The sequence below is a fragment of the Leptodactylus fuscus genome, chromosome 3, assembly GCF_031893055.1.
Source record: "Leptodactylus fuscus isolate aLepFus1 chromosome 3, aLepFus1.hap2, whole genome shotgun sequence".
Taxonomy (NCBI): Eukaryota; Metazoa; Chordata; class Amphibia; order Anura; family Leptodactylidae; genus Leptodactylus; species Leptodactylus fuscus.
Window position 1 is genome coordinate 193,711,436 of NC_134267.1, and position 27,650 is coordinate 193,739,085.

The window sequence follows — 27,650 nt, forward strand, 5'->3', positions numbered from 1 at the left end:
ATTTTCACAGTGAAAATCCTTTTTTGCAGAGTGAGGGGAACAGGGAAACTTCTTGGTAAAAAAAATCATTTCTCTTGGATAAGACATATTGCAAAGTTTATTGAAATGACAGTGTCTTTTTAAAGAAGTTGTCCAAGAATTTATCATTTATGGCCTATCCTTAAGATAGTCCATCATTACCTGATCGGCTGGGTGCATTACAGGCGGACCTTGCACAGATCAGCTGTACGAGTGCTGTTTTGGCACTGTTACTATCAGTGGCGTAACTAGGAATGGCGGGGCCCCGTGGCGAACCTTTGACATGCCCCCCCCCCCGACCGATGCCGAAGTCCCCGACCAACCCCCTCTGCATTCCTGCGTGCACTATTATGCCCCATAGTTGCCCCATGCACACAGCATTATACCCCATAGTGGCCCCTTCACCCAGTATTATGCCCCATAGCTGCACACAGCATTAAACCCCCTAGTGGCCCCTTCACTCAGTATTATGCCCAATAGTGACCCCATCACCCAGGTGTATGCCCCATAGTGTCCCCATCACCCAGTATTATGCCCCATAGTGGCCCCATCACCTAGTATTATGCTCCATTGTGGACACCCCTTAACAATTATCATACTCTGGGGTCAGAGCCCAAAGTATAATAATCGGAGAATGAGAGGGGATACAAACATAAACACTGTTACTTACCTATCCCTGCGCTCCCCACTGTCGGCTATCTTCAATGACGTCAGGGACATCATGTGTCTGGGGGCCTGCGTCGCGACGCATAAGGACGCAGGCCCCGGTCTTGTGACGTCTGAGACGTCACACAAGTAGGCCCCGAAGCCTTTGCAGAGCGTGGAAGGGTAAGTAACATTGTTTGTTATGTTTCCTTACCTCTCCCGGACCTCCAATCATTATACTCAGGGGTCTGAAAAGACCCCTGAGTATAATGATGTTTGCGGGGCCCGTGGTGTCACTTACCGATCCCGGCCCCTGCCAAGATTGGTAAGTAAGTAGGGCCCGTTACCGGCTGGAGTAACTTATACTCCATCCGGTAACGGCCCATTAAAAGAAAGAAAAAAAACGCTGCGGTATCAGCTGTCGCCGGGCCCCCTAATGTCCCGGGCCCTGTGGCAGCTGCCTCCACTGCTTCCCTGGTAGTTACGCCACTGGTTATTATACATAACATGCTGGCCAGAAATATTTGTCTCCGTTCCCTGTGTAGTGATAGGGGTGCCAGTACCGCAACTCCGCTTCCATTGACTTGTAATGCTGAATCTGAAGTGCCTTATTAGCAGCCAAGGTGATGTGAAGTTAGATTTCCTATTTAACTATTTACATTGCTCCCCTCCTGATGCCTGCAATGAACTGGAAGTTCTCATTTTTCTTTGTAGCAGGGCGTACTCCCCAATGGACGTGTGAGTCATTGTACGAGAAGGCAGTACATAGATCCACAGTCAGTACACATCCTTTAATAATGCATTTGCTGGCAGCTAGAATAATAAGGCTAAAAAGCTAACATAGAGACAAGCATGTGATCTCTTTAATTGGCACTCTAAAGAGACTACAGGTGCCCTTATGTAAAGGTGGAAAAGATCTTGTGACTTGATCCCTTAATTCATTGAAACCTACCATCTATTCTGCAGAACTGGGGGGTCATGTGAAATGGGAATTATCAGGCCTTCACATTTCCTTAGTAATAAGGACCATGCACAGTAGCACCACCAAAATGTCTATTACACCCCTTATATGCTATTGTAGGGGCAGTTAGTGACATCACTGGGCTGTGAGGAACAACCCTCCCCCCCCCGAAGGTACTCTTTCAAAACCTTGAACTAGGGGGGGGGGGATAGGTTTCTCAGCACCGTCATCCTTCTAGCTGTATACAATACCTCCGATTACCAAACACATGAAAGGTCCTCATTCACTATAAATATTGTGTTCACTGTATTGTACGGCTTATTAGGTTCCATGCACACCTCCGAATGTGCCATCCGAGGGGGGGTGCGATGGTCCGTTCCATTCTGTTGAAAATAGAGCAGGTCTTACACTACTCTGTGTGATTGAAACAGAACAGATTGGGAGATCCAAGTCACTCCAAGTATTATCTAGGTATTTTCTGCTGCAAAATCGTCCTCACCTTAGGTGCACACTCGTGTGCACGGGGTCTTAATATGATTTGTGATGTGAGTTTATTATTATAAGGGGCCATTCACACGGAGGAAAATGGTCCTGAACTTGGTGCGGAATTTCAGCGCTGAAAAAAAAGCCTCCCATTGACTTCAATGGGTTCCTTTTTCTGCTAGCTTTCTGCTAGCATTTCGATTCTGACGCGGATTGAGCGTCAAAATTGGCGCCAAAAAACTCTGTGAGAATGGACCCTAATGGGTTTATTTTCATTTACTTTGCTGTGATCAAGCTTTATTAGTATTTAGTTATTTCTCAGGAGGAGTCCCAACATCTTGGTGACAGTATGGGGAGGGGTCTGTGGTACCATTTGGAGTACCAGAGTAAGGACTCCAAAAATGAGCTTCCTCTGTAGGAGTCCCGGCTGCTGAAGGAGGAGGGGTGAGATCCTATGCACAGAGTAATAACCAATCCATAATAGCTGACATTATACAGATCACGTTTGTTAATGGGTCGGAATATCACTTTTGGTTATTTTTTAATTACTTGCCCGGCTGTTTTTTCTGCAGCAAAATTGTTCCTTTGCACAAAAATAGTTGCTAACCGCCCCTACAACAATGAATAAGTGAGAGCAAATATTCCCTTTAAGGGATCATTTCTTGTCTACAATTGCAGCCAGTGAGAAAATCTTAAACTATAGGGCACACTTGACATATAGCAGCAGGATATAATGGAATATGACAAGGAAGCGTACATTATGTATACAATTGTAAGTAGTGGTAATTCTGGATATACAGCTGTGTATGTTCTGTGGGTTTAATAGGAAATAATATACACTCGTGTCGGTTTTGTCTTGCTGCTGGAAACAACAGTGAAATCCCTAGCAGGAATGGCTTCATTATAGTAGTGTCAATTATGTAGATGAATTATTCATTCCACCAAGTCCTGAATAGAGAATGGCCGTCCTGCTGGTCTGCTGTGTACACATATATTATATCTAAGGAGTCTGACTGCGGCTTCTACATCTGTAACCATCTGACAAGGCTTATTGCATTACACTGCTTTGCAATAGAGAATTTGTGAAAAGTTTGTTTCTTAAAGGGTAAAGGTGTGAATTACTATTAAAGGACAACCAGGATAACATTTTCTTTTGCCTGGAAGGTGAAAAAAAACAAAACAAGAAAACCCATACTCGCTTGTCCCCAGAGATAACAGAGCACTGGGAACAGGTAAGTATGGTTTTTGTTTTGTTTGACCTTACCCAGCCTCCTTGGGAAAAAACAGGTTATCCTGGACAACCCCCTTCACATCCTCATAGATGTGCGGAATTCTATACTGCTAGAAAGTTGACAGTTCTCTGAATTCAACGCATTGTTGGCTTTCCTGGTATTCGCCACGGTGCTAGAAATATCGGTGCTGTTAGCGGTCAGCACCGATATCTCCCCACTGTCAGAAGGCCGGGCCTTATAGTCTAGTTTCATTGTTGGGCTGAGAGAGATGCCCTGTCCACCCACTACAGTACTCTTCCATAGCGTTCCTCACTGCCCATCGATGACGCTGAGTTGTAAGGCCAGCCTCTCTGACAGTGGGGAGATATAGGTGCCAGAACTAACGCCACTGATATCTCCAGCACCAGAAAATCAACAGTACAGTGAATTTGACTTTCAGACAGCTTTCTAGCAGTATATAATGCCACACATCTATGAGGACGTGATTATCTATATAATGTACATACTATATAGGATTTTCATATGATAAGATATAGAGACTGTTCCTTTTTAAGGCTGAGACCCCACCTTGTGGAAATACAGCTTTTTGTTGCAGATTTTGCTGCATTTTTTTCAACCAAAACTAAGGATGGCTACAAAAGTAATGGGAAATATATAGGAAGTGCTGATAACTCTACCTTCTTCACAATTCACCCCTGGGGCACTTTAGGGAGGGCACTATTCACAATATACAAATATATGAATGGACTGTACAGAGATCTTTCCAATGATCTTTTTATACCAACGCCTGTAACTTTGACAAAGAGGCATTCTCTACGTCTAGAGGGAAAAGGGTATAGTCTCAGGCAGGCTTCTTTACAGTAAAAGCAGTGGGACTGTGGCACTCACCTTCACAGGATATGGTGATGACTGATAACTTATGCAAGTGCAAGAGGGGTCTGGAAGCCTTTCTTAAAAGTAAGAATATCAAAGAATATGGGAACTAGGCATTTTTGGGATATTGTATTGATCCAGGGACTTTGTCCAGTTGCCATATTTGGAGATGGGAAAGAATTTTTCCTCTATTGAGACAATTGGTGTTAGTCTCATACGCTTTTTTGCCTTCCTCTGCATCAACTTGGTAGGTTTATATGTCGGACTGATGGACTATCCAACCTTATCTTGTATATTCATATTTTACTATGTAAAGGCTAGACAGTCTAAAAATGCACCAGTTGCATCATCCAGTCTCGCTCCATGTGATTTATCTATATGATTATCACCTTTTTCCTGCTCATCCAGCTGCCTGCTATTTGGTTGTACTCAGTGAGGCTTCCATATCCTGATTGTTTGTGCTGGACTCCATATTGACCTTTGGCTTGTTACTGGAAATCCGCTTGTCTTCTGATTTTCTCTCTGACGTTACCTTTCGGGACTCACCTTTGACCTGTTACTGTTAATTTGCTTGTTTCTTGATCATGGCTCTGTCGGTACCTCTTAGACTGACGTTTGGCTTGGACACATTCATTCTTCTGATTCATCCTCCTGGTTCTGATCTTCTTTGAATGTTTATTGTGGATTCTGGTTTGACTTCAGATTGTGGAGTTCTAATTTCTTGTCCCAGATTCTATGGCGACAACTTGGGTCCCATAATCATCAAAGACCATCTCGCTTTTGCATCTAGCGCTAGTGGAGGCATTTGGGTGTCTGGGATCTATCTCTCAGCACTGTATGAAATTTAAACAGATAGTTCTTCTGCTCTCTGTTGTCAGCCAGTTCCTGCAAATTCTGACATTTACTCCTGAGTGTCTATCATAACAAATAAAGCCTAATAGAGGTAATCTTCTGTGGAAATAATGGGCCCTTGGCTGCATATACAGACCTGCAGGAGCTCTGTGTCTCCATACTGGCTCTGTATGTATGTTTTGTCTCAAACCAAGTTACGGTATATGCTGAGTAGTAATGTTGGTGTTACTTTACACTGCTAGTGGTAATATGTTCAGTATTGTGTATTAGAAGGTCAATTGTACAGTAGTTTTGGCAGTATTGTGTGTGTCTATCTATCTATCTATCTATCTATCTATCTATCTATCTATCTATCTATCTATCTATCTATCTATCTATCTATCTGTGTATATCTCCCTATATTATAAAAATGAATTTCTGTCTGTCTGTCTGTGCTCTAATGCGAACCAAACGACTGGACCGATCTTCACCAAATTTGGCACAGAGATACTTCAAGTATCCGGGAAGGTTTAACACGAGACTCCAACTCGCTCGGACGTACCGTTGCTGAGATACAGCATTCCAAACACAATGCCCCCCCCTTAGCCAATACAAACCTGCAAGTCTTTCACTCATATTCCAACTGCAATACACACAGTCACTCCACATGCACAATACAACACTGATATCCAAACTGAAATACACGCATCAGAGGATTAGATACACAGATCAGCACACAGTATCACACGCCACAGGATTAGATACACGTGTCTGCACACAGTCCCACAAACCAGAGGATTAAATACGCGCTTCTGCACACAGTTCCACATGCCGAAGGATTAGATACACGCATCTGCACAAAGTACCACACGCCGGGGGATTGGATACATGCGTCTGCACACAGTACCACATGCCAAAGGATTGGATACACGCATCTGCACACAGTTCCACACACCAGAGCATAAGATATGCACATCTGCACACAGTACCACATGCCAAAGGATTGGATACACGCATCTGCACACAGTTCCACACACCAGAGCATAAGATATGCACATCTGCACACAGTTCCACATGCCGTAGGATTAGATACGCACCTCTTCACACAATACCACACAGGGGAGGATTAGATACGTGTGTCTGCACACAGTACCACACTTTGGAGGATTAGATACATGCCTCTGCACACAGTACCACAAGCCAGAGAATTACATACACGTCTCAGCACACAGTACCACACGGGGGAGGATTAAATACGTGCATCTGCACACAGTACCACATGCCAGAGGATTAGATAAGTGCATCTGCACACAGTACCACACAGGGGAGGATTAGATACGCGCATCTGCACACAGTACCACATGCCAGAGGATTAGATACGCGCATCTGCACACAGTACCACACGCCAGAGGATTAGATACGCGCGTCTGCACACAGTACCACATGTCGTAGGATTAGATATATGCCTCTTCACACAATATCACACAGGGGAGGATTAGATACATGTGTTTGCATACAGTACCACACTTTGGAGGATTAGATACATGCCTCTGCACACAGTACCACAAGCCAGAGAATTATACACGCGTCTCAGCACACAGTACCACACAGAGAGGATTAGATACACGCGTCTGCACACACTACCACATGCTGTAGGATTAGATACGCACATCTACACACAGTTCCACATGCCGTAGGATTAGATACGCACCTCTTCACACAGTACCACACAGGGGAGGATTAGATACGTGTGTCTGCATACAGTACCACACTTTGGAGGATTAGATACATGCCTCTGCACACAGTACCACAAGCCAGAGAATTAGATACGCGCATCAGCACACAGTACCACACAGGGAAGAATTGGATACACGCATCTGCACACAGTACCACACGCCAAAGGATTAGATACACGCGTCTACACACAGTTCCACACGCCGTAGGATTAGATATGCGACTCTTCACACAATACCACACAGGGAAGGATTAGATACGTGTGTCTACATACAGTACCATACTTTGGAGGTTTAGATACAAGCCTCTGCACACAGTACCACAAGCCAGAGAATTAGATACGCGTCTCAATACACAGTACCACAAGCCAGAGAATTATACACGCGTCTCAGCACACAGTACCACACAGAGAGGATTAGATACACGCGTCTGCACACACTACCACATGCTGTAGGATTAGATACGCACATCTACACACAGTTCCACATGCCGTAGGATTAGATACGCACCTCTTCACACAGTACCACACAGGGGAGGATTAGATACGTGTGTCTGCATACAGTACCACACTTTGGAGGATTAGATACATGCCTCTGCACACAGTACCACAAGCCAGAGAATTAGATACGCGCATCAGCACACAGTACCACACAGGGAAGAATTGGATACACGCATCTGCACACAGTACCACACGCCAAAGGATTAGATACACGCGTCTACACACAGTTCCACACGCCGTAGGATTAGATATGCGACTCTTCACACAATACCACACAGGGAAGGATTAGATACGTGTGTCTACATACAGTACCATACTTTGGAGGTTTAGATACAAGCCTCTGCACACAGTACCACAAGCCAGAGAATTAGATACGCGTCTCAATACACAGTACCACATGCCGTAGGATTAGATACGCGCGTCTACACACAGTTCCACTCGCCGTAGGATTAGATACACGCCTCCTCACACAATACCACACAGGGGAGGATTAGATACGCGCATCTGCACACAGTTCCACACACCAGAGGATTAGATAAGCACCTCTGCACACAGTACCACATGCCGTAGGATTAGATACGCGCGTCTGCTTACAGTTCCACATGTCAGACGATTAGATACACACATCTTCACACAGTTGTACACGCCATAGGATTAGATACACACGTCTGCATACAGTACCACATGCTGTAGGATTAGATACGTACGTCTACACACAGTTCCACATGCCGTAGGATTAGATACACGCCTCTTCACACAATACCACACAGGGGAGGATTAGATACGTGCGTCTGAACACAGTACCACACTTTGGAGGATTAGATACATGCCTCTGCACACAGTACCACATGCCAGATAATTAGATACGCGTCTCAGCACACAGTACCACACGGGGGAGGATTAATTACGTGCATCTGCACACAGTACCTCACGCCAGAGGATTAGATACACCTGTCTGCACACAGTACCACACGCCAGAGGATTAGATACGCGCGTCTGCACATAGTACCACATGCCGTAAGATTAGATATGCACATCTGCACACAGTTTCATTTACCGGAGGATTAGATACATGCCTCTTCACACAATGCCACATGGGGGAGGATTAGATACACACATCTGCACACAGTACCACACGCCGGAGGATTAGATATGTGCATCTGCACACAGTACCACACCAACAAGGATTAGATACTTGCATCTAAACACAGTACTACACGGGGAAGGATTAGATACAGCTTTACTCCAGGTATCCATAACAAATGATCACAGGTTTTTCACTGATATCCAAAATGAGATACACACAATCACATGACGCTTATGGACATACAAAATACACCAATGCAAAATTGGACATTTCTTATGGGGCCACTACACAAACATAACATGTAATATACCCGTGCGAAGCCGGGTCCTCCCTCTAATATATATATATATATATATATATATATATATATATATATATATATATACTGTATATATATATATATATATATATATATATACAGTCCTATGAAAAAGTTTGGGCACCCCTATTAATCTTAATCATTTTTTGTTCTAAATATTTTGGTGTTTGCAACAGCCATTTCAGTTTGATATATCTAGTAACTGATGGACACAGTAATATTTCAGGATTGAAATGAGGTTTATTGTACTAACAGAAAATGTGCAATATGCATTAAACCAAAATTTGACCGGTGCAAAAGTATGGGCACCCTTATCATTTTATTGATTTGAATTCCCCTAACTACTTTTTACTGACTTACTGAAGCACAAAATTGGTTTTGTAACCTCAGTGAGCTTTGAACTTCATAGCCAGATGTATCCAATCATAAGAAAAGGTATTTAAGGTGGCCAATTGCAAGTTGATCTCCTATTTGAATCTCCTCTGAAGAGTGGCATCATGGGCTACTCAAAACAACTCTCAAATGATCTGAAAACAAAGATTGTTCAACATAGTTGTTCAGGGGAAGGATACAAAAAGTTGTCTCAGAGATTTAACCTGTCAGTTTCCACTGTGAGGAACATAGTAAGGAAATGGAAGACCACAGGGACAGTTCTTGTTAAGCCCAGAAGTGGCAGGCCAAGAAAAATATCAGAAAGGCAGAGAAGAAGAATGGTGAGAACAGTCAAGGACAATCCACAGACCACCTCCAAAGAGCTGCAGCATCATCTTGCTGCAGATGGTGTCACTGTGCATCGGTCAACTATACAGCGCACTTTGCACAAGGAGAAGCTGTATGGGAGAGTGATGAGAAAGAAGCCGTTTCTGCACGTACGCCACAAATAGAGTTGCCTGAGGTATGAAAAAGCACATTTGGACAAGGCAGCTTCATTTTGGAAACAAAAATTGAGTTGTTTGGTTATAAAAAAAAGGCGTTATGCATGGCGTCCAAAAAGAAACAGCATTCCAAGAAAAACACATGCTACCCACTGTAAAATTTGGTGGAGGTTCCATCATGCTTTGGGGCTGTGTGGCCAATGCCGGTATCGGGAATCTTGTTAAAGTTGAGAGTCGCATGGATTCCACTCAGTATCAGCAGATTCTTGAGAATAATGTTCAAGAATCAGTGACGAAGTTGAAGTTACGCCGGGGATGGATATTTCAGCAAGACAATGATCCAAAACACCGTTCCAAATCCTCAGGCATTCATGCAGAGGAACAATTACAATGTTCTGGAATGGCCATCCCAGTCCCCAGACCTGAATATCATTGAACATCTGTGGGATGATTTGAAGCGGGCTGTCCATGCTCGGCGACCATCTAACTTAACTGAACTTGAATGGTTTGTCCAAAATACCTTTATCCAGGATCCAGGAACTGATTAAAAGCTACAGGAAGCGACTAGAGGCTGTTATCTTTGCAAAAGGAGGATCTACTAAATATTAATGTCACTTTTCTGTTGAAGTGCCCATACTTTTGCACCGGTCAAATTTTGGTTTAATGCATATTGCACATTTTCTGTTAGTACAATAAACCTCATTTCAATCCTGAAATATTACTGTGTCCATCAGTTATTAGATATATCAAACTGAAATGGCTGCTGCAAACACCAAAATATTTAGAACTAAAAATGATTAAGATTAATAGGGGTGCCCAAACTTTTTCATAGGACTGTATATACACACACACGTTTTGATGAATTCTCAGACTGTGTGGATGCATAATTCGCTATTCTTTGTAACGTTCCCTCATAGCTTTTCCTCATTAAAGTACTGTTCATGCAAATAGCCGCTGCCGCCAACCTCCAAGAGATAGACAATAGAAATCCAGCCAACAACATGGAGTTCATTAATCATATCTGTGAGAGAAGTCAGTCTTCGTGAGCAAAAATTGGTCTGCTAGATGTCTGCCTTTATTGTGACTGTATCAGCTCTGGTAATAACAAGCTTTTTTTTATCCTTTCAGGTGCTCCGAGCTCATATTCTGCCTCTAACAAATGTGGCATTTAATAAATCTGGATCCAGGTGAGAAGATCTGCTGTTGTTTATTTCACTACTGACATGTGGCCAATGTCTAACTCTCCATTGATATGTATATACTCCGTATAGATGTTCTTGCAAAAGGGTACAAGCATGTAATGGAAGGTTCAGATTACCAGATGTTGTCTTATTTGGACATTAAAGGGAGTCTGTCACCAGAACCCACCATATCAAGCCACTTGAGCTACTTCAACAGTGATACATACAGAACCCACCACTAGTAGCTGCACCCATCTTCAGAACTGAGTCCCCCGACCTCTGTCATGTATATGGAGGGGGCTGCTAGCCAGGCAGAGGATGAATGGGGAGGTGGTCACATACGTATGGACGCTCTCTATTCATAATGGGGAGGTGGTCACATATATATGTACGCTCTCTATTCATAATGGGGAGGTGGTCACCTATGTATGGACGCTCTCTATTCATAATGGGGAGGTGGTCACCTATGTATGGACGCTCTCTATTCATAATGGGGAGGTGGTCACCTATGTATGGACGCTTTCTATTCATAATGGGGAGGTGGTCACCTATGTATGGACGCTCTCTATTCATAATGGGGAGGTGGTCACCTATGTATGGACACTCTCTATTCATAATGGGGAGGTGGTCACCTATGTATGGATGCTCTCTATTCATAATGGGGAGGTGGTCACCTATGTATGGACGCTCTCTATTCATAATGGGGAGGTGGTCACCTATGTATGGACGCTCTCTATTCATAATGGGGAGGTGGTCACCTATGTATGGACGCTCTCTATTCATAATGGGGAGGTGGTCACCTATGTATGGACGCTCTCTATTCATAATGGGGAGGTGGTCACCTATGTATGGACGCTCTCTATTCATAATGGGGAGGTGGTCACCTATGTATGGACGCTCTCTATTCATAATGGGAAGGTGGTCACCTATGTATGGACGCTCTCTATTCATAATGGGGAGGTGGTCACCTATGTATGGACGCTCTCTATTCATAATGGGGAGGTGGTCACCTATGTATGGACGCTCTCTATTCATAATGGGGAGGTGGTCACCTATGTATGGACGCTCTCTATTCATAATGGGGAGGTGGTCACCTATGTATGGATGCTCTCTATTTCTGTAGAAGCCGCTGAAATAGCTGAGCGCAGATAATTTCCATTTGAAGTAAATGTACATCTGCAGAAGTCTGTAAACACTTGGCAGATACAGTATTTTACGCAACATTTTATGTAGATTTTTCTGTAATACAACATCTCTATCATTACGTTGCATCCAAGCACTTCTTGTATAAGATAATAGCTACCCCTGCAGTGTCTCAGCCACAGACAGAAGTGATGCATTGGATACGGCGATGGCTCCATTATTACCCTGTGCACGTGCTGATCTGTGGGTGGAAGACGAGCAGCTTTCATTTCCTGCCTCCATACAAAACGTAGAGTGCCACGGCTACATAAATTGGATGTCTAGTGCTATGAATTACTATGGGATGAGGTGCAGAGGGTGATTTACCTTTACTAGGCTGGAGACATATGGGGAGACAAGAGAAAACTTCACCAGGCAATGATTCTTAACTATGCAGTAGTGAGACCTTCTAATGTATGAGTATTGCTCCCCTTACATTGTATTAACACTATTTGTCTAGTAGTTTCATGACCTATATATAACTTTTCAATCCCATATTTTATGTTATAGGCGACAAAATTAATGTAGAGGGGACAAAACACAAAAGTCTTAAAGGGGTTGTGTCGTTATGGACATTTATCCCCTGTCCACATGCTGGGGGGGGGGGGGATACGTGTCTGATCGCTGGCGATCACCAGGAGATTACAATCACACCAGCCCTATAGCAATGAAAGGAGCACTGGTCACACAAGCACACTGGCACTCCATTCACAAGGAGGCTTTAGGGGAATCTTATGGTCCCCCGTCCTCATGATCACTGGGGGACCCAGCGATCTGGACTCTAGTGATCTGTCCTTTGGATAAGGAATAAGTGCCCGTAGTGGCACATCCCCTTTAAGGTCTCTTATTTTAAGTGGAGAGAACCTGCCTGCATGAATCATGCGGACAAGAAAGTATATCAGGAACTACTTTTCTGTCCGCACAATCCCTGCGGACATCTGCCTGTAAGCACACGGACCCCATTATAGTCTATGGGGTCCATGCGCTTTTACAGCACAGCGCTTTGCACTTGCGTTTGGTATTCCATTCAGGATGGGAGGGGGGGTCGCCATGTGGACTCCCCTGGACGGAATCCAAACGCTGACGTGAACAGGGCATCAGTTGGATTTTTGCAAAATCTCTTTAAATTTCTTTCCTTTGAAGTTGCCTACATTTCATAACTATGCAACCATTCTCCTCTACAATTGGAAAGTTCTAGAAATTTGTAATGGATGCCTGGCCTTAAAGGGGTTTTCTGGGACTTGTGTATTATTGATGATCAATTGTTAGACTGTATGATGTGTGGAGGTGTAGCACCCAGGTCCCCCACTTGCCAGCAGGTTGAAGAGGCCGCTGCATTCAGATGAGCGCTGCAGTCTTTTCACTGAATACTAACACAGTGCACATTGTGTAGGGGCTGTGCTTGGTATTGCAGTTTAGCGCCATTCATTAGAATGAGACTGAGCGGCTGCTGTACCATGTGACGATCAACTTAGTACAGGGAAAAGGCTGCAGCGCTTGGGAGCACCATAGTCTCTTCAAACAAGTGATCTGTAGGCATCTCGAATGTCGGACCACCGCAATCACACATTGAGGATCCATGCTTGAAGACTTCTACCTTCTGCCAAATCCACTTCTGGATTTGGCTCAAAAAACTGCAGCAAAATCTGCAACAAAGAAAGCCGCTTTTCCACAATGTGGGGCCTCAGCCTTAAGGAATAATACATGGGATGAAGTTACACAACATCTTGCATCTAGTTCATGCAAAAGAAAAGTTGTACATATATGAATACACAATTATAGTAGGATTATAAAGATCGAGAGTCTTCAGTAGTTGATGACAGATTGCAAGCTTTCCCGACTACTAGGTCTCTTCATCAGGCATGTGTCGATCTGTGAAGTTAGGATTTGGTGCTCAGAAAGGAACTTGCTCCTTTGCTAATATTATTAAAAAGGATTCTGGCACTCAATGCAATATTTTTACTGATCTTTAGAGATTTATTGGTACAATGTTTCAATTGATGTTATTTGGATTGTATACTAATAAATCTTTGAAGATCAGTTAAATATCGCATTGAGTGCCAGAATCCTTTTTTTTCCCACTGTGTATGAATAAACATCATGTGGATATGTTTCTTAAAAAAAAAAAAAAAAATCAGAATCTAATTATTTTATTTTTTTTGTTAAGTTTCATTACGGGCAGTTATGATCGCACATGTAAAGTCTGGGACACGGCTTCAGGAGAGGAGCTCCACACGTTGGAAGGTCATCGAAATGTGGTCTATGCCATCCAGTTTAATAACCCCTATGGGTAAGTGATGAGACCACTACTGGGGAAAAATATGGAATACACAATATACTGTATTCATCGTATAGTCCTTGCACATGAAATACTGGATGGGGAATCCTGTTTTAGTTATTTTTTTAAAAAAACATTTTTTTGTAGAAAAAAGGGAACTAAACATGTGTGTATGCAGATCTGTACGCTTCTTCTTGCCAACGTACTATCCTATCCTACTAATATTATAAATGTGAAAGTTTGGATGTTTGTTACTCAATCACGCAAAAACGGCGGAACGGATTTGGATTGATTGGCACATAGATAGATTGTAACCTGAAGTACATAGTTACATAGTAGATGAGTTTGGATTAAGACTTCAGTCCATCAAGTCCAACATTTAACCCTACAATCCCCTACAGTGTTGATCCAGGGGAAGGCAAACAACCCCATGAGGCCAACAACAAATTCATTATATGGTGTCCCAACAATCACAAGCACGGCGCTAGGAGCAAGTTCAGCGGCAGGCCAGCTTGAGAACTGCCAAAACGCTGGAGCAGGCAAATTTTTTTTATTACTCACACATTTTTCATTTCTCTCTGGACTCAATTCAGAAGTCCATGCAGACGAAGTCGCGGGCAGAATCTAGTGTGTGTGCGTATATATACAGTATATGTAAATATATATATGTTCCTTAGCTTACCCAGAAGTTAGGAGTAGATGAAAATAGGTGGAACAGCAGAATAAGACTACAAAGGTTTCTGAGTCGTCTGTAACCACAGAGTCACACTGATTTGGATAGTACAGTAGCTGTAGACACTAAACGATAAGTAGATTATCGTTTGTTTGTTTTTTTGCAAATTTTCTTAATTTTACATTTTTAGATTAAAGCAGTTTAAATTTGGAGATGAGATTTCGCCTATCCCTAGATCAAAGCAGCACCTAGGAGTAGAAGGGGCAAATGGATACAGTTTACAATTACAGTATATGACCGATCTTTCCTTTGATTTATACTACTACCTAGTAATGGGGTGTCAGATATTTTCTACTTTACCAAACACTTTTCTATAGAGTCCTGACCTAGAAGTTTATTTAAAACAAATGCAAGAATAATAATAAAAAACCCCTCTCATTTTCATAGAGATAAAATAGCGACTGGATCTTTTGATAAGACCTGCAAGTTATGGCGTGCTGAGACTGGGAAGTGTTACCACACCTTTAAGGGACACACTGCAGAAATAGTAAGTATTTTACATTACCGCAGCTCCTGTTTCCTCAGCACTGTTCTCTTTTCTGGGTGAGACTAACGTTATATATGTAGTGTGGCTCATCTCTCACTAAATAAAAGCAAATTATTAATAATATCATCAACAAAGACATGAAAGTCAATATAATCTTCCCCCACTCAAAGACCTTCACCTTAGGCTTTTTTATGAAAGCAGTTGAGTCATGTAAAGATCTGTCAATATATCTGAAGGAATGAAGACGCAGACTTTCCTTTATTACCGAGTTCTCAGCCGGTCCCCTGAGCCACGTGTCTGCTACATACAATTAAATCCTATCACGGTTTCTCCTTTTGACATATTTTTATGGCATTGATTTTAATATGCCTTGCAGTTAATTTCTATATACCTAGACATATTAATCGTCTGCTTTTATACTACCTTCCTTTATCCATTTGGGAAACCAATGTACTTTCTGGCAGTGGCAGTAAACTGTATATAATGGCCCAAAGTTACTGAAAGCTCAATGGTATAAACTTAGATAGGTAGAATGAAAGTACTGAACGCCATGGCCTTTCCAATAGCTGATCATAAGTCCATTGATTGCTATTACCCTTTGTTCACATCTGCGTTCGGGTAGTCCGCATGGGGACCCCCGAACGGAATACTGAATCCAACCGCAAGTGGTGTGCAGTAAATGCACATGGACCCATAGACTATAATGGGATCCGTGTACTGGCCGCTTACTTCCGCATGAATCATGCAGACAGGAAAGTAGATTGTGAGCTACTTTTCTGTCTGCATGATCCCTGCGGAGATCTGGCGGCCAGCACACAGACCCCATTGTAGTCTATGGGGTCCGTGTGCTTTCACTGGCACACAGCTTGCAGTTGCGCTTGGTATTCCGTTCAGGGTGTCCTCATGCGAACTTCCCTGGATGGAATACAAATGCAGATGTGAATGAGGCCTTAGATGTCCAATAAATCTACACAAGGGAACTGCAGATATGATACTTATTTCTGTGTCTGTAATTGTATTATATTGGACAAGGGCCAGAGGATTTCTGTTTTTTACAAATCTGTTTAATCTCTTTTAGGGTTAATTATTAGTAATTTATTAATCATCTGTTCAATGAATATCCCATAATTTTGCACATTTGTAAGAAAATAGTAGTATGCTAAATGCAGTAATGTTGGCAAAGAAAAGGTACTTCTTCCAGTCCCACTAATACACTATGACATAATGACTGTCCAGGTAATAGTATTACAGTCTTCTGTTATCTATCATACATATTCCATAGCGGAGATTGTCCTGTTAGAAGATTATCTCACCTCCATAAGACTGACTGACGTTCTGCATAATAGGAACATAAAGTGCTTAACCAAAGTGCTTTGATGTTTATGTGTAAAAATAGGGCAGTACCAAGTGTCTTATGGCCGTGAGAACTTCTCAAATCATACCTAAATGGCAGTTGTGGACAACCCCACTAGTTCTCCCTGCTTCGGGATTGTACACAACACCTGAGGTGCTTTCCTCATAGGATATAAATGATTATGATGTGCTTTCTGACAACTACATCTATAATGTGCTTGGTGTATAAGAATATTGCACACCAAAATGAAAGTGCAAAAGGCAGCGCCAGAAGAGGGTTCTTTGTAAAAAGTGCAATCAGAAAGTTCTTGTATATAGTGCCAGCAGAGGGCTCCTTGTATATAGTGCCAGCAGAGTGTTCTTGTATATAGTACCAGCAGAAGGCTCCTTGTAAAAAGTGCAAGCAGAGTGTTCTTGTATATAGTGCCAGCAGAGGGCTCCTTGTAGAAAGTGCTAGCAGAGGGTTCCTTGTATATAGTACCAGCAGAGGGCTCCTCCTTGACAGTGCCAACAGAGGGTCTCTCTTAAACATTACCAACAGAGGGTCTCTCTTAAACATTACCAGCAGAGGGTCACTCCTAAACAGTGCCAGCAGAGGGTTCCTTCTTGACAGTGTGAACAGAGGGTCCCTCTTAAACAGTGCCGAAAGTGGGTCCCTCCTAAACCCTGCCAGCAGAGGGTCCCTCCTAAACCTTACCTCCTAAACAGCGTCTTCCTTGCAGCTTACTGCATACAATTTCTCCAGCTCCCATAAACACTTGCCTCCTTTCCTGGCACTCCAGACCTCCCTTGTATTGATAAGATAGGTAAGTTTGCCCTTACTTTGGTCAGCACTTACTCCTCTGCATTTGGCAGGGCATACTGGCACTAAGTCCTCTCACTAGCTGTGGTTTTTCCAGGCACTATGACCAATTTATATTATATTCCCTTCTCTAGTGGTAAATATTGAATCTAATTCATGATGTAAAACCTTCTTTTATTTCCAGGTTTGTCTTGCTTTTAACCCTCAAAGTACCCTGGTAGCAACCGGAAGCATGGACACTACGGCGAAGCTGTGGGATATAAAGAGCGGAGAAGAGGCCCTTACCTTAAGTGTAAGATCAGAGTTGATTTGCCATCCCTATTCCCTGGCACACAGCGGTTCAGTCTGGGCTAATATGATGTGTTCCAGTGCAAGCAGACTTTGTGTACAAGTAGTTTTTATTATTCCCAGCCACCGTAGCACTTTTCATTATTTACACCCTCCGTTACAGCAGCATAAAGCAACTTCTTGACTTCTTTTCTCTCCTCAAGTGTTACTTAGGTGAAGATTTTCAGCTGAAAACCCACTTGTCTCAGTATGACAGCAGAGATGTTATGTGAAATGTATTTCTTTTACGTCTACAGAAAAGACGACTCGCTGGTGTCATTATCTGTGTAACAGATTAAAGTCTACAACTTAAGTTTTGGTTGTTAGCACTGAAAATATAGATTATTTCCTGTATATTCCATAGTAAATGAGCCGCCAGGTGCACCGAATGCTTCATGCTCAACTTTTCTGTAAATCCAATAGGCTTCGGTGTCTTTGCAAATAGCAGTCAGCAAGTCCCAAATGTAGGTCTCCTGTGAAGGGACCTATGAATATGTAATGCTTCAGATGGAGAACATCAGTGGACAAAGCTGGGGCCCGTGGGTGACAGTGAGCCCCTTTGTTGTGCAATTCAGGTGACAGCAGTAAAACATTCACAGGCATAAAGTCATGGCAACCTCTCAGCACTCTGAGTGACAAAGAGACCCCCTTATTCTGTTTAGCCACCTAGATGCCATGGTTGTTATTGATTGTGGCATTTATGGAGTGAAGTCACTGGGATTGGGGTACTCTATAGGTGTCTGCAGTACTTACTACAGGTCTTCTGCTGCTTTAGGACCCATGTACACAACCGAGTGTGCATCTGAGTTGTGGGTTGTGTTATCACAAATGCAGTCACATGACACTTAAAGTGACTTCTGATGTCATCTAATAACACGGAGCAGAATAAGACCCGCTCTATAATTATTTGTGTTATTGGAATGGAAGTGAGCCAGAAGCCCCATATATGTGAATGCATTACACAATGCCACTGGGATGTCATCCAACTGCATTCTGTGATAGACTCAGAATGATAATGACAATAGTCAAATACAATGGGGTAAATTTATTAGCCCATGTACTCCAGTTTTCTGGTGTAGATGAATCTTTGAATCATAGCCCTTTCTTGGTCCAAAGATGTGCCTTGTTTGCCACTTTTTGAAAGTGAGCGGGGCAGAGAGCAAGGCAATGATGGGGACAAGTTATATTATAATTTACACCAGAAAACTATGTTCACATCCGTATTGGAGTCTCTGAGCTTGTGACTGAGCTGTCTGGGTTACATAGAATTAATACATCATTTTTTCACATATCTTTTTTAATACTTAGTTCTGTTTTTTCCCTCCAGGGACACTCTGCAGAAATAATTTCTTTGTCATTCAACACCACTGGCGACCGACTGATCACAGGTTCCTTTGATCATACAGTGTCTGTGTGGGATATCCCTTCTGGCAGGTACAGTCTATGCGGTCAGCATCTCCATTATACGGTATGCAATGATGGGTTGTGGGAAGTGATAGAGTGCTGTGAAATGGCCAGGATTACTTATACTTTGGTTTTACATTATTTTATTCTCAGACAATGATTTTCTAGTTGTTTTTAATGTAGATGACCCATGGCCGCACAGAAAGTACCACTTTACTGGCTGCAATAGTTATATCCTAACAGGATCTTCATATGTATAAAAAAATCAGTGTTTCAGGCGTAGTGAGACTGCAAAATTAGGCTTGTTGGAAAATCCAACGCAGTCAGAGACAGATATTCAAAGCTGCCTCTCAGATTTATCCCGTGGATTTGGATTTTGATATGCCGGAGGTCCGCTTGCAGATTTTCCCCATTCTTTGATGCTAATCCACATGTGGCCACTGTTGCTGTTTCCACCCTGCCGTTCTGCGGAGTCCAGTTTAATAAATGACAACCCAATAAGTTTTTTCCAAAAACATAGATTCCAAATCCGCACCCCAAACGGTTACCCTGTATGAATAGTAATATAGGTTTCTCAATATAAAATAACCAGAGGCAGGGTTCATGTTATTTTGTGTGCTATGTGCGTCAAATCAGTGTAAAAAGTGTGTGTGAACATATTCTTTGAAATAGTATTATTCATACCATGTTCATAGGCTATAGCAGACACAGCCCAAGACAAGTGAGGTCCTGAATTTAAGGAAAAAGCCCATAATTTTTAACAAATTCTAGGCAACGCCACTAATATGGCAGTAAGAGGCAGAGAGAAGTATGATTTGTGTACTGCCAAGAATCCTTTTCTCTCCTGTTAGTTTAGTTCACATTTTACCTTGGCCACAGATCAGAGACAGACTGGTTGCCAAAGATCTGCCATTCTGTCAAATATTACATTCATAGCAACCAGTCTGTCAAAATACTCACCTTAAAGCTGAATTAGCATACTGCTCACACCAAGGCAGATGCCGCGTGACAGGTGTCAAGCCATGCCACTCATCATAGTATCCCAAATAATCTAATTTTTTTTAAATGTACCCCCTGACTATATGTTTGTTTCTTTTGCATAGAAAAATTCACACCCTCATAGGTCATCGAGGAGAGATCAGCAGCGCACAGTTCAACTGGGACTGTTCTCTAGTTGCCACCGCCTCGATGGATAAGACCTGCAAGGTAAGGCTTTATGTTTCTACATTCCTACACTATAACATACCGTTAAATAGCTAAAAAACTACTGCTGATTATAGAGCTTTTCCTACGCTATGTGTACTGGTTAAATAGCTAGATAACTACTGCTGATTATGGAGCTTTTCCTACGCTATGTGTACTGGTTAAATAGCTAGATAACTACTGCTGATTATGGAGCTTTTCCTACGCTATGTGTACTGGTTAAATAGCTAGATAACTACTGCTGATTGTGGAGCTTTTCCTGCATTGTATGCATTCATTAAATATATACTACTGATTATCGAGTTTTTCCTACAAGATGTCTACTAGTTAAATCGCCTGATGAATGTTGCTGATTGTGGAGCTTTTCCTACACTATAGCCACTGCTTTTCCTACACTATAACATACCATTAAATGTGGCTGTTTATGTGAAAAGGGCCCACACTGTCGATATGGAGTTCTTGGTATCATTGTAACGAAATCTGCACCAAAAGTGTACAAATTCTTAAAAGTCTCAACAAATTTGTAAACTTGACATATTTTTAAATAAAATTTTTGCATAAAACAAAATTGTGATTTTTTTACCCAAATATGTTTTGGACTATTTTCTCTATAATTAGTATCGACGATCTGGGCCCTTTTCACGTAAACAGCCACAAATAGCTAAAAAACTACTGCTGATTATAGAGCTTTTCCTACGCTATGTACATTGGTTAAATAGCTAGATAACTACTGCTGATTATGGAGCTTTTCCTACGCTATGTCTACTGGTTAAATAGCTAGATAGCTACTGCTGATTATGGAGCTTTTCCTACGCTATATCAACTGTTAAATAGCTAGATAAATACTGCTGATTATGGAGCTTTTCCTACCCTATGTCCACTGGTTAAATCACTTGATAAATGTCGCTGGTTATGGAGCTTTTTCTGCACTATGTCCACTTGTTAAATAGTTAGATAAATGCTGCTGATTATGGAGCTTATCCTACACTATTTCTTCCTTTAATAACTAGATGAAAACTGATGATTATAAAGCTTATTCTACACTATGTTCACTGGATAAATAGCTAGATAAATACTGATGCTTACAGAGCTTATCCTACACTATGTCTACATTTAAATAACTAGATAAATACTGCTGATTATGGAATTTTCCTACACTATATCTACTGTTATATAACTAGATAAATACAGCTGATTTTGGAGCTTATTCTTATACCTACTGTTATATAGCTAGATAAATACAGCTGATTTTGGAGCTTATTCTACATTACATCTACTGTTATATAGCTAGATAAATGCGGTTGATTTTGAAGCAATTCCTGCACTATACCTACTGTTATATAGCTAGATAAATGCGTCTGCCTTTGATTTTTAGCTTGTAATATTTCAGTTAGTTGTTGAGGTTGCTTTGTTGCCATTGTTGTCATTGCTTTAGATCTTACAGCACCTGTCTCAGCGACATACCTTATAAATAAGTAAAATGCAATATCTTGTGCATAACTAATGTGTTTACTGGTAAGAGAACACTTTATGAACCAAAAATATGATATTCGCATAGCGAGAAGAAGAAACAAAGACAATTTACATATTAGTATTTGATTGTATTTGTGCTTACAATAAAAAATATGTACATACTTATTTCCGTTTACCATGTTAGATGGCAGAAAAAAGACGTTCCAGGGCCATGATGTAACAATTTAAGTATGGACTCCAGGATGCCAGAGACGGCTTCTCCAGTAATAGGGCCAATGTTGACCATAGTCTCTGGTATTGCTGTCAAGTTCTGTTCCAATAGCATACACAGCCTATTAAAGGGATTGTCTCACGACAAAGAGGTATTCACTATCCACGTGGTAGGGGATAAGTGTTTGGTTACTGGAAGTCTTATTGATGGGACTCCACTACTTATACAGTATAGCACAGGGATCCTGAGTCCTCCAGTTAGATAGTGAAGCAAAAAGATTCTTAGCAGAGCATTCATGGCCTAGTTAGACTCTGTACACCTGAAATAGTGGCCTGCAAAGGTACTCTCCTTAAAGAGAACTACTACCCCTCCTGGTCCATGCTGGGAGCCCTCACCTAACCCACCAGTACCTTGTTTCCACTGAGAGGGGTAAGAACGCCAAAACAGCTGTCTGAAGATGAGTCTTCCTTTTGGTAGAGATATTCTGGTTTGTCTTTAGTCCCAGTTTATGTCTTTAGGCTTCTTGAACACCAGGCATTGATCTATAGGGAGCTACTTTACAAAAGGTGGCGCTAGAGAAAATGTTTTCTTTTTACCACCAGGGAAAAGTTATTTCCATATTTTTCTGCAGTTCCTCATAGGTTAATGAATCTGCAGTGCACATATATACAACCGCTACTCAATTCAAGAGTGGGACTTAGTTAGGATACCCAGGAGCAGTGATCAGCCACTTATCCTCTGTTCTGTGGATGGGGATTAGTCTTGTTTGTCAGAAAACCTCTTTAACAAGAGTGGTGTTGTTTCTGTAAGAAAAGCCATGTTTTTCTAATCTCATACAATGCAATGAAATTTGTTATCTGTGTAATACTAGTCATTGAGATTCAATCACAGTTCAAGCAGGATCCCGATGCTGAGCTCCTGATAGAGCCTGTGGATGGATTGACTCTGCTTTATGCAATTTCATGAAACTTTAAAGTTTACTTAATTCACTGAAAAATGCAATTGAAGTCTGTTCCCACCTGTAACAGAACAAGACTGAAGATTGGAATTCTTATTATAGTCTCCGTCAATAATGGTAATAACTGTATTGACTGCAGTCCCAGTGATGGCGGTAAGGGTGCCATAAGAGAGTTCAGTTTCTGGAGGTACCAGTGTATATTAATATGTACTACAGCAGCGTTTTGAGTCGCGGAGGACTATTCATGACGGAAATTCTGTAGGGAGCACTTAACATATTTTACCTAAAATCTACATAGGTGCCAAAGATAACGAGCGATGTTAACGATGGGGGGGGGGGGGGATTTTCTAACAAATTGATATTAGATATTACTTTTTCTATTAACGTCATCTTCAGCTACGCCTCCTCTTCCAGAGATGTCTTCGGGTCCCGTCTTCCTCCAGCGCTCGCGAACTGCCATTGATAAAAAATGGCGCGGGTACATGCGCAGTAGCACTACTACTACTGCTACTGCCCATTCACCCGCGATATTTTTTTTATTAATGGCAGTTCGCGAGCACCAGAGGAAGACGGGACCCGAAGACATCGCTGGAAGAGGAGGCGTAGCTGAAGATGACGTCGGACCCTGAATGCCCGCCCACCGTGCACGATAGGAAAGTTTAACATATTCTTTTTTAGGGTTTTATTTTAAAACGGGGTGAAGGGGTAGTTTAATATAGCTTTAGTGGTGCCTGAATAGCCTTTTTAAAGGCCATTCACACATGAGGGGCTTTATCAGCATGATTTTACTGATAGAGCCCCTTTAACTTACTCCCTGAAATTTATGGAAGTTTGGATACAATGTGTTATATCTGCAGCTGGCAACACTAACTGTGGTTACAAATACTCCCTAACCAAGGTGGTCTGTGGAATATAATACAACAGACACTTGTCTGATAACCAACACCCTATAGTTTGTATCAGGTGGGGGGTGGGGTTACACCATTGTTTATAACAGGGGTTGTTCACACATGTGAGATGGATCCTGCTGAGAGAATATAGAGCAGCAGGTAGTGAGAGTACAAAACTTCTCCATTTCCGCCGTTGCCTAGTCCCCCTTAGTGGAATTCTCCCCCTACCAGTTTTTCCATCATCCCAACAGGATTCTGCTCTTAACAGAATTAGAAGCGTGTCCAGGTGAGGGCTTAGTTCTAATAGGGGCCACACCTTACCCACCATTATTTTAACAGTTCTAATAAAAGTTACATTTTATTATTTTCCAGAGGGCACCCATTTTGTGTTTCATTTCTGTAGGTATAATTGACATGCTGGAATTTCCAAAATTGCGATAGTTTTGGAAATCGCAGTATTTACGCTGTGCATATTTTTCTGCAATGTGTGGATGGGATTCGTTAGTAAAACTAGCTGTGTTTCCTCTAATAACTAAAAAAACAAGAGTAAGTGAAGATTTCTGAAGGAGGGTTCTGGGGAATGAGGAGTGCTTGATAAGTGGAGAAAGAAGAATTTTCTCTAAGGGCTCGTTCACATCTGCGCCCGGCACTCCGTACTTAGGTTTCCGTTTCCTGCCTAAAACACAGGCAGGATACGGAAACCTGCAGGAGTCTCTCTCACCCATTCATTTGAATGGGTGAGAGAGATGTCCGGCTGTGAGCGGCGGTGAGCGTTTTGCGCTCTCCGCCGCGAAACCGGGTTTTATAATCCGGACACAGAGTCGGACATGCAGTACTCTGTGTCCGGATAAAAAAATCCGGTTTCGCGGCGGAGAGCCTAAAATGCTCACCGCCGCTCACGGCCAGACCCGGTCTATGGTTTCCGTCTTCTGGCATGCAGAAGACGGAAACCATAGAACGGAGACCCCAAACGCAGGTGTGAACCCAGCGTAAGATGTTACACAGTTTCTTATATTTGCTTTTACTTTTGATTTATGCAAATTTTGACCATTTAATAAAGTTAATAAAGGGGTTATATCGGATATAATGTCTGATCTAAGATAATCTCCCGGCCTACCCTCTAAATTACTTAGTGTACCAAAAAGCTATATTTACCTAGATCACCGGGGCAATAATGTGACTGCCCCAGGGACGTTTTCCAATTTTTTGGTGATGTTCCGTTTCCATAAGGCGGAAGTGGAGTGTCATCTGTACTACCCCAACCCATCATACTTACCTGTCTTCCGGTCTGGCCCTTCTGGGCATGAGATGTCACTTCTTTGGGCAACAGGAAAAAAAAACAAACACATATACCAGGAAAAAAAAAAAATCAAAAGTTAGAGCTTTCAGGGAATACCATGAAAAATCTGAACAGCTGCACTCCAGTAACACATAACAGACCTCTTTTGCCAGTTTTGATGAGGTCCGCAGGTTGGGGTAACTATATTAGAATTTTTCGAATAGTAAGTATATGACTTTGAGTTACTTATTTTTGTTGCCTGTTTTACACTCTTGTTATTGCGCCTTGAGTTTTATATGTCTGCACAATGCTTTAGCAAGATGAAAAAAATTAACAACTAGAGATGAGCGAACAGTGTTCTATCGAACACATGTTCGATCGGATATCAGGGTGTTCGCCATGTTCGAATCGAATCGAACACCACGTGGTAAAGTGCGCCAAAATTCGATTCCCCTCCCACCTTCCCTGGCGCCTTTTTTGCACCAATAACAGCGCAGGGGAGGTGGGACAGGAACTACGACACCGGGGGCATTGAAAAAAATTGGAAAAAGTCATTGGCTGCCGAAATCAGGTGACCTCCATTTTAGACGAATAGTGGATTTCAAATCCGGGTCATATGAGAATGTGAACTTTGTGACTATGAGACAGGGATAGCTGTACAGGCAGGGATAGCTAGGGATAACCTTTATTTAGGGGGGAATGTTATTAAAAATAACTTTTTGGGGCTCTATCGGGTGTGTAATTGTGATTTTTGTGAGATAAACTTTTTCCCATAGGGATGCATTGGCCAGCGCTGATTGGCCGAATTCCGTACTCTGGCCAATCAGTGCTGGCCAATGCATTCTATTAGCTTGATGAAGCAGAGTGTGCACAAGGGTTCAAGCGCACCCTCGGCTCTGATGTAGCAGAGCCGAGGCTGCACAAGGGTTCAAGCGCACCCTCGGCTCTGATGTAGGAGAGCCGAGGGTGCACTTGAACCCTTGTGCACCCTCAGCTCTGCTACATCAGAGCCGAGGGTGCGCTTGAACCCTTGTGCACACTCTGCTTCATCAAGCTAATAGAATGCATTGGCCAGCGCTGATTGGCCAATGTATTCTATTAGCCTGATGAAGTAGAGCTGAATGTGTGTGCTAAGCACACACATTCAGCTCTACTTCATCGGGCTAATAGAATGCATTGGCCAGCGCTGATTGGCCAGAGTACGGAACTCGACCAATCAGCGCTGGCTCTGCTGGAGGAGGCGGAGTCTAAGATCGCTCCACACCAGTCTCCATTCAGGTCCGACCTTAGACTCCGCCTCCTCCGGCAGAGCCAGCGCTGATTGGCCGAAGGCTGGCCAATGCATTCCTATGCGAATGCAGAGACTTAGCAGTGCTGAGTCAGTTTTGCTCAACTACACATCTGATGCACACTCGGCACTGCTACATCAGATGTAGCAATCTGATGTAGCAGAGCCGAGGGTGCACTAGAACCCCTGTGCAAACTCAGTTCACGCTAATAGAATGCATTGGCCAGCGCTGATTGGCCAATGCATTCTATTAGCCCGATGAAGTAGAGCTGAATGTGTGTGCTAAGCACACACATTCAGCACTGCTTCATCACGCCAATACAATGCATTAGCCAGTGCTGATTGGCCAGAGTACGGAATTCGGCCAATCAGCGCTGGCTCTGCTGGAGGAGGCGGAGTCTAAGGTCGGACCTGAATGGAGACTGGTGTGGAGCGATCTTAGACTCCGCCTCCTCCAGCAGAGCCAGCGCTGATTGGTCGAGTTCCGTACTCTGGCCAATCAGCGCTGGCCAATGCATTCTATTAGCCCGATGAAGTAGAGCTGAATGTGTGTGCTTAGCACACACATTCAGCTCTACTTCATCAGGCTAATAGAATACATTGGCCAATCAGCGCTGGCCAATGCATTCTATTAGCTTGATGAAGCAGAGTGTGCACAAGGGTTCAAGCGCACCCTCGGCTCTGATGTAGCAGAGCCGAGGCTGCACAAGGGTTCAAGTGCACCCTCGGCTCTCCTACATCAGAGCCGAGGGTGCGCTTGAACCCTTGTGCAGCCTCGGCTCTGCTACATCAGAGCCGAGGGTGCGCTTGAACCCTTGTGCACACTCTGCTTCATCAAGCTAATAGAATGCATTGGCCAGCACTGATTGGCCAGAGTACGGAATTCGGCCAATCAGCGCTGGCCAATGCATTCTATTAGCCCGATGAAGTAGAGCTGAATGTGTGTGCTAAGCACACACATTCAGCACTGCTTCATCACGCCAATACAATGCATTAGCCAGTGCTGATTGGCCAGAGTACGGAATTCGGCCAATCAGCGCTGGC

The 27,650-nt window shown here is 42.7% G+C and overlaps 1 protein-coding gene across 1 annotated transcript in view; it reads left to right on the forward strand.

Moving 5' to 3' along the window:
* Positions 1 to 27,650, forward strand: part of DAW1 (dynein assembly factor with WD repeats 1) — a 50,606-nt gene that overhangs the window by 10,444 nt on the left and 12,512 nt on the right. Inside the window, exons 4-9 of the mRNA XM_075268997.1 lie at positions 10,686 to 10,744; positions 14,088 to 14,210; positions 15,319 to 15,418; positions 17,758 to 17,865; positions 19,228 to 19,334; positions 20,408 to 20,510. Of these exons, the coding sequence (XP_075125098.1) occupies positions 10,686 to 10,744; positions 14,088 to 14,210; positions 15,319 to 15,418; positions 17,758 to 17,865; positions 19,228 to 19,334; positions 20,408 to 20,510 (600 nt within the window). The remainder of the gene's footprint in view (positions 1 to 10,685; positions 10,745 to 14,087; positions 14,211 to 15,318; positions 15,419 to 17,757; positions 17,866 to 19,227; positions 19,335 to 20,407; positions 20,511 to 27,650) is intronic.